Below are 12,726 nucleotides of genomic sequence, written 5' to 3' on the forward strand. Positions count from 1 at the left end.
TGTCTGCCTTGCAAGCGCTAGCGTAGGACGGACCGCGGTTAGATCCCCCGGCATCCCATATGATCCCCCCAAGCCAGGAGCGATTTCTGAGCGCATAGCCAGGAGTAACCCCTGAGCGTCAAATGGGTGTGACCCAAAAACCAAAAAAAAAAAAAAAAATGTGGGAATGACCTAAATGTCCTTTATGTGGTACAGTAATATAATGAAATATTATCTGGCCATATAAAGAAGTTAAATAAATGGTACACAAAACAGACTCCTGAAAACACTATGCTAAGTGAAATAAGTCAGTTGCACAAGATTACATATTTTATAGGATTCCGTTTAAATGAAATGTCCAGAAATAGGGAAACCTAGAGACAGAGATATTAGTGGTTGCTTACAGATGGAGGACTTGGGAGACAGTGGGAAGGGATTGCCAAGGAATATGGGGTTTTAATTACATGTGCTACCACTGATTGTGGTTATATCTATACAACTGTGACCATATTAAAAAACCACTGTACATTTTAAATGGGTAAATCATATTCTGAAAATTGAAGTTCAGAAGGCTGTTAAATAAAATCTCTGTAGCTTAAGCAGTTGTTGACACAGAAATCAGGAAACTCACCTCTCTCTCCAATTCATCCTCCTCTTCCAACAGATCATAGACCTGCTCTAAGAGCTGAATTCCCAGGCCTTGAATTACATCAGCTCTCAAGACTTCAACTATTCTTCGGATCTTTTCAGAACCTGGCGTGATAGCTAGAAAACAATTGCAAAGATATGAAAAATTGCATCAAGTTTAATGACTTACTTGCCTTTTAAAGAATCAAAAATGCTAGGGCTGGGGCTAGAGTGACAGCACAGTGGGTAGGGAGTTTGCCTTGCAGGCTGCCAACCTGGGTTCAATCTTCAATATCCCATAAGGCCCCCTAGCAACCAGGTATGATCCCTGAATGCATAACTGGAGTTAGCCCTACTGGTGGGTGTGCCCAAAAACAAACAAAACAAAAAATAAAAAGCTGGACCAGAGGGATAGCACAGCAGTAGAGCATTCACCCTAACACACGGCCAAACCAGGATGGATGGTTGTTTGATTCTGGCATCCCATATGGTCCCCCAAGCCTGCCAGGATTGACTTCTGAGTGCAGAGCCAGGAGTAACCCAAGTGCCATTGGGTGTGACCCAAAAACAAAACAAAACAAAAAGCTATATGAGGACTATAGAGATAGCACAAAGGAGATCATGGTTTGTAGGTTCCACCTCAGCACTGCATGGAACCCCTAAGCACCACTAGGTGTGGCCACAAAATAACAAACATACTTTATGGGAAGGGCTGAAGATAGTACAGGAATTAAGGCACAGTTAACTCAGGTTTGATCACTGGCACCATATATATGATTCCCTGAGCCCAACCAAGAAGCACAGAGTCAGGAATAAGCCCCTAGAACAGCTAGATAAGGCCACCCTCCTCCTCCTCCCTAAACAATGTGATATGGGACTCAAGGCTATATAGTTCAGTGGCAGAGAACATGCTTCACTTACATTAGGTTTTAGGTTTGGTTCATTTATATTAGGCTCTTCATTTATACTGGCTCTAGGCCTATATTAGGCTCTAGTATGCCAAAGTAAAATTTTTAATGTAGATCATGGGGCTGAAGAGATATTTCAAAGGGCTAATGCATAAGCACTGCATGTGAGGCCTATATTTTGCTCACACTCTGCGTACCCCAAGCACCACGAGAAAGAGCCAAAAAAATTATGTGAGGCTATACTTCATGTCTTCTTACCATTTCCTAAATCTAACAATTACAACTATTTTGAGAAAAATCAGCAAAAAATTTCAAACATATATTTGTTTTTACTTTTTTTTTTTTTGGTGGGGGAGGCTCTTTGGACCATACCCAATGATGCTCAGGACTTAGTTACCCATGGCTTCATACTCAGGAATCACTCTTGGAAGTTCTCAGAGGATCATATGAAATACCAGGGACTGAACCTGGTTTAGCCATGTACAAAGCAAGCACCCTACCTGCTGTACTGTCAGACCAGCTCCTGTTTTCACTTTTATTTTGGGGGGGGAGGGTCGGGGGCCACACCTGGTGATGCTCAGGGGTTACTCCTGGCTCTGCACTCAGGAGTTACTTCTGGAGGTGCTTTTTTTTTCTTTTGTTTTTGGTTTTTGGGTCACACCCGGCAGTGCTCAGGGGTTACTCCTGGCTCTATGCTCAGAAATCACTCCTGGCAGGTTCAGGTGACCATAGGGGATGCCTGGATTCGAACCACTGACCTTCTGCAGCAAGGCAAAGCACTACCTCCATGCTATCTCTCCGGCCCCGTTCGAGAGGTGCTTTAAGACCATATGGAATGCCGGAAATCGAATATGTGAAAGGCAAGTACCCTCTCTGCTGTACTCTCGCTCTGGCCCTGTTCTCACTTATTTTTTAAAAATCAATTTTAATGCATATTTTCAGGAGCACAACTGTTTGATGAAAAAAACATAGACCTTTTTTGTAGCTATTTTTTGTTTTTTTTTGTTTTTTTTTGGTTTTTTTTTGGTTTTTGGGCCACACCCGGCAGTGCTCAGGGGTTACACTTCTGGCTGTCTGCTCAGAAATAGCTCCTGGCAGGCACGGGGGACCATATGGGACACCGGGATTCGAACCAACCACCTTTGGTCCTGGATCGGCTGCTTGCAAGGCAAACGCTGCTGTGCTATCTCTCCGGGCCCTTTTTTGTAGCTATTTAAGCAGAGAAAAAGCAATTAAGCATTCGTCTCATGCTTTGACATTATGGGAGATAAAAGTATTTTCTCCAGTACACTGAAAAGAACTGACAGTCACCTGAAGGTAGTTCTTTCAAGTGAAGCTCCTCTGTCTCTTCTGCAACTTTGCCATGCAGTATCAGTGTGTCCCGATACTTCCGGTGAAGTTTAAATTCAGACACTGGATCTGACATTGGCAGCTCTTCACAGCTCTCTCTGGAGTCCAGTTTTAGGGTCTGAGTCATCAATTGTACCAAGTCACTCATTTCACTAGTATGACTTTTCCTGGGGCGGGAGGGGGAGGATGTTGGAAACACTTTGTTATTTGATGGATTTCAAGAAAAAAATTTTATTGAAAATTTAGATTTGAAATGTTCCTTAGGGAAACTATTCTTTCAAAGAGCCATATAAACCCCAACAGACAGACAAGCCCTTCCACAAATAACAAAATCAAACATATGAATGGAGTGAAGAATATACAAAACCTGCAGGCAAGGTCTAGAACAAAGTTAATACCCTTTAGATTACTAGAAGGACAACCACATCAATAGTACAACAGGTAAGGAGGTTGCCTTGCATGTGGCCAACCTGGGTTCAATTCCTGGTACTCCACATGACCCGCTGTATAACAGTAGGAGTAATGGACAACGGACAACAGTAGGAGTAATTTCTGAGTGCAGAGCCAGGAGTAACCACTGAGCATTGAAAAATGTGGAAACCAAAATTTAAAAAAGTACAGCACTGAGACCGGAGCGTTTGCCTTGCACGCAGCCAACACAGGACGGGCCTCGGTTTGAAACCCAGCATCCCATATGGTCACCCAAGCCTGCTAGGGGTGATTTCTGAGTACAGAGCCAGGAGTAACCCCTAAGCGCTGCCGGGTGTGACCCCCCAAATAATTTTTTTAAAAGTACAATCATCTTTTTAACCACAAAACCCAAGGATGTAGTTTGCAACAACCACTGCTACTGGAAACTGAGAACAGAAGCTTGGAGCATGTCTGAAAGAAGAAATCCAGATTCTGTGCATGAAATCTGCACGAGGACAGGGGGATGCAGCTCAGTAGTACTTGGCCCTGCATGTGGAAGGCTCTGAGTATCATTCCTGGTACTGCCAAATAAAGAAAGGAAAAGAAAGCCTGACTCAGGTTAGAGAGAGTTCAATGAACTGAGCACATCCTACATATACTGGAGATCTGGGTTTGATTCCTGAAACCACGTGGTCCCTAAGTGGTTATCAGAATCAAGCACTTCTATTAGCAACCGTGAGTAATCTCCATCACTGCCAGGTTTGGGCCAAAAATAAAACATTTTGATAAAATTAATTCAACTCTTTATATATTTTTTTGTTTTTGGATCACACCCGCCGGCACTCAAGGGTTACTCCTGGCTCTGTGCTCAGAAATCGCACCTAGGGCCTGGAGAGATAACACAGCGGCGTTTGCCTTGCAAGCAGCCAATCCAGGACCAAAGGTGGTTGGTTCGAATCCCAGTGTCCCATATGGCCCCCCGTGCCTGCCAGGAGCTATTTCTGAACAGACAGCCAGGAGTAACCCCTGAGCACCGCCGGGTGTGGGCCCCCCCCCAAAAAAAAAAAAAAGAAATCGCACCTAGCAGACCCAGGGTACCATATGGGATGCTGGGATTTGAACCACCATTGTCCTGAATCAGCTGCGTGCAAGGCAAATGTCCTACCACTGTGCTATCTCTCTGGCCCCAAATTCTCAACTATTTCTAAGTAACTTAAACTATATCTAACTACAGAGCTTCATGAATAGTTAATAGGGCTGAAGCAATATACAAAGGGTAAGATATCTCCCCTGCATACAACCCAATCCAGCTTTGAACCCAAGCACCACCATATGGTTCCTCGATCCCTGCTGGGAGTGATCCCTGAGCACAGAGCAAGGAGAAAAGCCCTGAGCACTACTGGGTATGGCACAAAAATAAAAATAAAGAGTAGTTAACAAAGGGGGCCGGAGAGATAGCAAGGAGGTAAGAAAGCATTTGCCTTGCATGCAGAGGGACGGTGATTCAAGTCCCGACATCCCATATGGTCCCCTGAACCTGCCAGGGGCAATTTCTGAGTGTAGAGCCACGAGTAACCGCTGAGCGCTGCCAAATGTGACCCCCCAAAAAAAGAGAGAGAGAGACCCAAATCTCTAAAGGAAAGAAATAAAGGGCAAAATAATATGCTCTAGGGAAACTGAAAAAGAACAAAGATCCATAATGAACACCATCAGTGAGCTGGGAGACAACTTTAAGCAATCTATAATGTATATATAATTAGAATTCACAAGAGCAAGGGCTGGAGAGATATCACAGCGGTAGGGCGTTTGTTTGCCTTGCAAACAGCAGACCCAGGACAGATGGTGGTTTGAATCCCAGCATTCCATATGGTCCCCCATGCCTGCCAGGAGCGATTTCTGAGTGCAGAGCCAGGAGTAACCCCTGAGCACCACCAGGTGTGACCCCCCATAAAAAAAGATCTAAAAAAAATTCTAGGGGCCAGAGATAGCACAGCAGTAGGAGAGATAGCACAGTGGTAAAGTGTTTGCCTTAGACACAGAAGGATGGTGGTTCATATCCCGGCACCCTATATGGTCCCCTGAGCCTGCCAAGAGCGATTTCTGAGCATAGAGCCAGGAGTAACCCTTGAGTGCTGCCGGATGTGACCCAAAAGCCAAAAAAAAAAAAAAAAAATTATAAAATTCTGAATGACGGTGCTGGAGAGATAGCGCTGTGGGTATGATGTTTGACTTGTAGCCAGCCAATGTGGGTTCAGTCTCCAGCACCACCTAAGGTCCCCCTAGCTCTACTAGGGTGATCCTTGAGCAGAGCTAGGAATCATTCCTGAGCACTACCAGGCACGGCCCCAAAATAAAAGCAAATTAAAAAAAATTGTTAATGAAAGTCAGGTTTATTCACTAGATATTTTTAGATATTTAGGTATTTTATTTTTAATTTAGAGCCACACCCAGTGGTAGTCAGGAGCTACTCCTGGCTCTGCGCTAAAATTATTTCTGGTAGTCTTGGGGGATCATATGTGATGTAGGATATCAATCTCAGGTTTACTGTGTACAAGGCAAGAATTCCACCCACTCAGGGTGGATATGGATAGCATGAGATAGCAGAGATAGCATGGAGGTGGGGCGTTTGCCTTGCATGCAGAAGGACAGTGTTTTGAATCCCAGCATTCCATATGGTCCCCGAGCCTGCCAGGAGCGATTTCTGAGCCTGCCAGGAGCAATTTCTGAGCGTAGAGCCAGAAGTGACCCCTGATCATTGCTGGGTGTGACCCAAAAACCAAAACCCCAAAAAAATGTTAGAATTCCACCCACTCTACCCACAGGTTCCTTCTTAGACAATTTTAGTTCTAGCATTTACCCAAAAAAGCATCTATACCATCATCAGTGACAGCACTCTAGTTCTGGTATACTACTATAAATGCAGATTTAGGGTTAATTTAAAGAAATGTAACTTGTGAATGGAGGAAGGAAAAGGAGCTTACCCTTCCCTGGAATCTCCATCCGATTTATCTGTTGAACTTGTAGAAGAACTTAACTCGTCCTCAGAGATACCGTGAGAGGGCTTTATTTCCTAATAATTTTGGCGAAGACAAATTTCCACATGACAGTCAGAATGTCATACACAAAGCTTTCTCAAATACAAGTTCTAAACATGGATAAACTGCATCCAACTCATCAGGAGACATGAACGGCTAGAAGGAGTGAAGCTACTTTGCCCAATGACTCCCACGGACACCAATATGTTCATAAGTGAAGTTTGAGGAACTTCAAGGTGAAATTTTACATGGCCTTTGAAAGTCTCAGCTATGTTATTGACTTCCCAGAGGTGAGTACATGAAAAGTCCTGGTCTTTTCCAAATCTCAGGCAGAGGGAGTTGGACACTATAAGGAATACTGGCTATTTGGAAGGGGGAATGAGGTAGACCCCACACCTACCAGTGCTCAAGACTTAATCCTGACTCAGTAATCAGGGATTATTTCTGGTAGGGCTCAGAGGAACTCTATATTGTTCTGGGGATAGAACTCATGTTGGCCTTGTGCAAAATAGTTGCCCTCCCCACTCTACTATTTCTCTAGCCCAGGAATACTGGCATTTTAATTTTATTTGTTGGTTTCGGCTTTCTATACACAGAGTGCTCAGGGAATTTATGTAATGGGGACCGAACCCAGATTGATCATGTACAAGGCAAACACCCTACTTGCAATACTCCTTCTCTGGCCACAGTATTGTCATTTTAAACTAAAAATAATGCCATTGTGAGGAGCTGAAGAGATGATTCAGTTGGCAGGGTGCATGCCTTGCATACAAACAACCCAGGTTCGATCTTTAGCCCTCCATATAGTCCTCTGAGCACTGCCAGGAATAATTCCTGAGTGCAGAACCAGGTACTTGGAAATTACATGTAGAGCTGGGGCAAATCGGTCAGCCACATGCCAGGAAAGTGCTATCTTTCTGGGCCTTATCACTGAATAATTTTGTTTTTGTTTCACACTCAGTGGTGCTAACACTCCTGGACTCACAGTCCTGATTCTGTACTCAGGAATTACTCCTGGTGGTGCTGAGGGACCATACAGGATGCCAGGGATCATTGCCAGATATGCCTGGCATATATATATATATATATATATATATATATATATATATATGTATGTATGTATGTATGTGTATATATATATATATATATATATATATATATATATATATATATATATATATTGTTCTTGTTGTTGTTTTCATTTGTTTCTGGGTCACACCCAGCAGTTCTCCGGGGTCATTCCTGGCTCTGTGCTCAGGAATAACTCTGGAGGGCTCAGGGGACCATATGGGCCACTGGAAATCAAACTGTAGGCAAGCTCCCCACTGTACTACTCCTCAGGCCACTGGAAATCTTGTTTATTGGTGGTTGGTTGGACAATGTCCAGCTGTGCTCAAGGAATGCTTACTGCAGGGCTCCTGTGCACAAAGCATGCGCTCCAGCCTTTGGCTCTCTCCACAGCCTCGTGGAGTCTTGTTTTAAAGACTATCTAGGGAAGAGAATAAATTTGGCTAAAAATGGAAAGAACATTGTGCTTAATGTTTGTGCTATAAAAATAAAATCCCTTAGTAAAGTAACTATAATCCCTTTCATTTTGACTGACCAGTGATTTTCCTTATCCAAAGTACGAGTTATGTGTTAGACCAGCACTGTTTCAGAAGTCAACGGAGATGGTATTCCTGAGGGTCACTGCATTGGGCTCACTGGATACAGACATGGCTTCCAATCCCCGATCAGGTACCTGAGCGAGGCTTTGGTCGGAAGTCAGCCTCTGCGAAGGGTTGGGCTCTCCTTCCTCTCGGGGGGTCTCTGACCCTGCTGCACTCAGAGAAGCTCTTCTCCTCATTGAAGGGCCTGAAAGAGTGAACACCAGTGGTTGTTTGCAGTGTATTGTCTCAATGGAAGATAGTTCTGTAAGGGGCATGGAAGAGATCTCAATTTGCAAGGGGCCAGATTAGAAGTAACTCAAACAGGACAGTCTCGCTCACTCTTGTGGGATTAATTGGATGCTGTCCTAATCAGTCTATACCTTGGGACTCATTGGTTGGAAACATCTTAGAACATAGTATCTAGGATTGGTGCTTAGACCACTTAATCTCCACCTCAGGGTGTGGTCTGATTCTTCCTAATAAATAGCCCGGTTCTCAGAGAAAAAACTCTCTTGTGTTTTCTGACTTCCCACTGAGCTTCCTGCTCCTTAGAATCGGAAGGCTTATGTGTTGGAACTCCTGAACCCGTTTGACCCTCTTTAGCATGTGTGGATAATTTCCTGCATCGACGTTTGCTTCCAGACCCACGTCTCTCCAGTGTCCTGGCTTTGAAGCTTGAGGCCTGATTGAACACACTCTGACAACTGACACCTCACTTCACCTATCAACAGTGTGATCTTAGACCAACTATTTAACCTCCCTGAGCCTCAGTTTCTTCGGCTGCCAAGCAGAAATAATGTTGCCTACTTTGGAGAGTAACCATAAGCAGGAAATGAGAGGCCACAAAAATGTTCACCATTGGGCCGGAGAAATAGTATGGAGATAAGGCATTTGCCTTTCATGCAGAAGGATGGTGGTTCGAATCCCGGCATCTCATATGGTCCCCCAAGCCTGCCAGGAGCGATTTCTGAGCATAGAGCCAGGAGGAACCCCTGAGCACTGCCGGGTGTGAACCAAAAAAAAAAAAAAAAAACAATGGGGCCGGGCGGTGGCGCTAAAGGTAAGGTGCCTGCCTTGCCTGCGCTAGCCTTGGACGGATCGCGGTTCGATCCCCCTGTGTCCCATATGGTCCCCCAAGCCAGGAGCAACTTCTGAGCACATAGCCAGGAGTAACCCCTGAGCGTTACCGGGTGTGGCCCAAAAACTAAAAAAAAAAAAAACAATGTTCACCATATTACTGAATTAATTACATATGATTATATGGGATACAAGGTGGGGGGGATCGAAACAGGTCCATCCTGGGTAGGCTGCATGCAAGGCAAATGCCCTACATCTGTGCTATCGCTCCGGCCCCCTTGGTCACCTTTATTTTGTAGAGACGGGCATACCTGGCAATGATCAGAGGTTTCTCCTGTCTCTGTGCTCAGAAATCACTCCTGGAAGATTCAGGGAACCATTTGCGGTGCAAAGGCATTGGACCCAGGTTGGCTGCATCAAGGCAAATGCCCTACCTGCCTTCTGATTTCTCTGGCCCTTACCACTACTCCCTACAACGCTCAGTGCCTGATAGTTAGGTGCTCTGGTGCTCAAGGGCCACCAGTGCAATCCCCAGGGATACCAGGAATCCAACAAAGGGTCTCCCACATGTTAGGCATGTGACCTTCCATTTGAGTATTCTCCCCATTGCTCTTCAGCTTTTTCTGTTTGTTTGTTTCTGGGCCACACTTGGCAGAGCTCAGGAGTTACTTCTGGCTCTGCACTCAGAAATCACCCCTGGCAGGCTCAGGGAACCATATGGGATGCCGGGAATTGAATCAGGGTCCCTCTTCAGCTCTTTTAATAACCTCTTTCTCTAATAATACAAGTTCAAGTTCCAATATTCTGTGCTGGTTTTTCAAAAGCCTGAATTTTCAAAACAGCTGCCAAGTCAGTTTCCCAAATGGTCTATTAATGCTTGTTGATTTTCAGATCCCAGAGACAACATCTGTGAATAATATCAATCACCAAAAGAGGAAGGAAATAAAGCAGCTTTACCTGAGGGGTGTGTGTCTTCTTGTGACTGCTTCAGTCTCCTCCTCTCTCTGGCTGATAATGGTCGATGATCCTTTTTAAAGAAAGTCTGCCTTATTCCAGATCTATTCATTACTCTTATAACCTCTGCATTTAATGCAAAACATCCAGCACTAAGGAAAGATGTGGGCCTTGAAAGAAGTGTTTACATGAAAGCAGCCTATGTAGTAGGGAAAAAAAAAAATCACAGCCTACATGTCTGGGAAGTACTTATTTTCAGAAGGGAAAAGGGAGGAATTTTTCTTTTCCCAACCTCAGAATCTACTTGGCCTCCTTAAAGAGAGTGATCATCCCTGAAATATTAAAATCTGTACAGTTGGGCCTGGAGAGATAGCACAGCGGTGTTTGCCTTGCAAGCAGCCGATCCAGGACCAAAGGTGGTTGGTTCGAATCCCAGTGTCCCATATGGTCCTCCATGCCTGCCAGGAGCTATTTCTGAGCAGACAGCCAGGAGTAACCCCTGAACACCGCCGGGTGTGACCCAAAAACCAAAAAAAAAAAAAAAAAATCTGTACAGTTATTGAGGGTCCAGGTTCACCTGTTCCAGGCCATTTGTTGCCCCATTTGTTGGGTCCTGTTTACACCTTTATTGATTGTTTGAGTATCCGCAAGGAGCTCCCAGAATGAGAAATTGGTTCCCATTCCTTTGTCCCCTCTTTGGAGGTTGATCTTGGTACTATTTATCAGCAGCAAATAATCCACACATACAGGAGGGTTAAGGGTAAAAGGTTGAGTGAGGAGAGTCCTTTGTCAGCCTGCTGCTAGTTCCAAAACACCTGGAGCCAGCCAGCCAACTCTGGCAAAAGACCCCCAACGCCAGGAACCTAAGCTATTTATCTGGCTCTCAACAGCGCCCCCACCTGGAGGGTCAGGGTGGGACAACAGACAAAGGATAATCTTACGGAAATATTTTCATATACAACACATGTCAAAATCTCTAAGGATCATAAAACTGTCCTTCCCAGTATTTGGCTAAAAGCATGAAAAGTTGGGGCCGGGTAGGTGGCGCTGGAGGTAAGGTGTCTGCCTTGCAAGCGCTAGCCAAGGAAGGACCGCGGTTCGATCCCCCGGCGTCCCATATGGTCCCCACAAGCCAGGGGCGATTTCTGAGCACATAGCCAGGAGTAACCCCTGAGCGTCAAACGGGTGTGGCCCAAAAACCAAAAAAAAAAAAAAAGCATGAAAAGTTACTTAAATATAAAATTTGATGGTATGTATGGTATTTTACAACCAAACAACTTTGTGAATTGTTTTTATTTTAAACAATTTAATTTTTTTATTTAAATAATAATTAAAATTAAAAAATAATTTTATTTTATTTAAATCCAGGGCAGGAGAGATAACTAAATGGGCTCAAGGCTTCCTTTGCACTTCATGGTCCCCCAAGCTCAGAGCTGGCCCCCAACCACTGCTGCATGCAGCCCCAAAATAAATCCAAGTACACGTCCACCTACCTTTGATGAAGAGACCTCAGTGCTTCTGTAACAGCTCATAGGCCCAGAGGCCACCGGAATCTGCTTCTCAGCGTCCGTCTGTGCTGATGTGACGTCCACTTTTCCAGCAGTAGGAAGAGAAGGCAAAAGTCGAGGAAGAGCCTCTTGGAACTTTAAAATATTTTTTAAAAGAGCAGGCAAGGGAAAATTAGTTTCAGATATAGTTGCTCCCAAAGTTACCTCATTGCTAAGTCTCCTGTGGATTTCTCAGTGATTTGCTCTCTCAAAAAATAAATAAAAATAAAAACTGCATTTTGGGGGCTGGAGAGATAGCATGGAGGTAAGGCATTTGCCTTGCATGCAGAAGGTTGGTGGTTCGAATCCTGGCATCCATATGGTCCCCGAGCCTGCCAGGAATGATTTCTGAGCATGGAGCCATGAGCGCTGCAGGGTATGACCCAAAAACAAAAATAAAACTGCATTTTTAAGGAAAGAAACTTCACAAAAAATGAATGGTAAGTGGTAGGGCATTTGGCTTTCATGCAGCTGATCCAGGAAGACGCAGGTTAGATCCCCAACATCCCATATGGTTCCCTGAACCAGGAGCAACTTTTGAGCGCAGAGCCAGGAGTAACCTGAGCACTACCGGATGTAAACCCCCCCCCAAAAAAAAAAAAACAACAAAAATAAGGACATACATACATGCATACATAAATACATAAATAATATCTTCTGTATCCTACTAATGCATGGACAATTATATTTCAAAGTACTTTGACTTCGTGGGGCCAGAGTGGTGTTGCAAGTGATAGGGTGTTTGCCTTGCATGTGGCTAACCACGGTTTGATTCGCTGGCATCCCATATGGTCCCACAAGCCAGGAGCAATTTCTGAGTGCATAGCCAGGAGTAAACCCTGAGCGTCACCGAGTGTGGCCCAAAAACCAAAAAAAAAAAAAAAAAAAAAAAAACTACTTTGACTTTGTAATTGTAGATTTGTACTTTTCAATGATTAAAATGCTTCTTTTACTCGGTTAAATTTCTTTAATTTGTATTAGTGAGTTTATAGATATATTAACTAATGTGAACATATCGGTTAATTTGCTTGATTAAAACAAAATCACAAAACAAAACAAAACAAACAAAAGTAATGAAGTGGCAATGACGTTATACAGAAGACGAGAAACTGCTCATCAACATGACCCAGGAGAGATCAGTTTCTGGCACTCGTCAATCTGTTCCCTGTGACTCTCAAAATGATCCATC

At 44.1% G+C, this 12,726-nt stretch overlaps 1 protein-coding gene across 1 annotated transcript in view; it reads right to left on the reverse strand.

The window, feature by feature from the left end:
• The window catches only part of NEK4 (NIMA related kinase 4), a 32,859-nt gene that overhangs the window by 3,860 nt on the left and 16,273 nt on the right, over positions 1–12,726 (reverse strand). Inside the window, exons 9-14 of the mRNA XM_049776178.1 lie at positions 11,484–11,633; positions 9,994–10,063; positions 8,052–8,164; positions 6,257–6,345; positions 2,826–3,031; positions 611–744 (exon numbers count right to left, since the gene is read on the reverse strand). Of these exons, the coding sequence (XP_049632135.1) occupies positions 611–744; positions 2,826–3,031; positions 6,257–6,345; positions 8,052–8,164; positions 9,994–10,063; positions 11,484–11,633 (762 nt within the window). The remainder of the gene's footprint in view (positions 1–610; positions 745–2,825; positions 3,032–6,256; positions 6,346–8,051; positions 8,165–9,993; positions 10,064–11,483; positions 11,634–12,726) is intronic.

Source organism: Suncus etruscus, chromosome 7, assembly GCF_024139225.1.
Source record: "Suncus etruscus isolate mSunEtr1 chromosome 7, mSunEtr1.pri.cur, whole genome shotgun sequence".
Taxonomy (NCBI): domain Eukaryota; kingdom Metazoa; phylum Chordata; class Mammalia; order Eulipotyphla; family Soricidae; genus Suncus; species Suncus etruscus.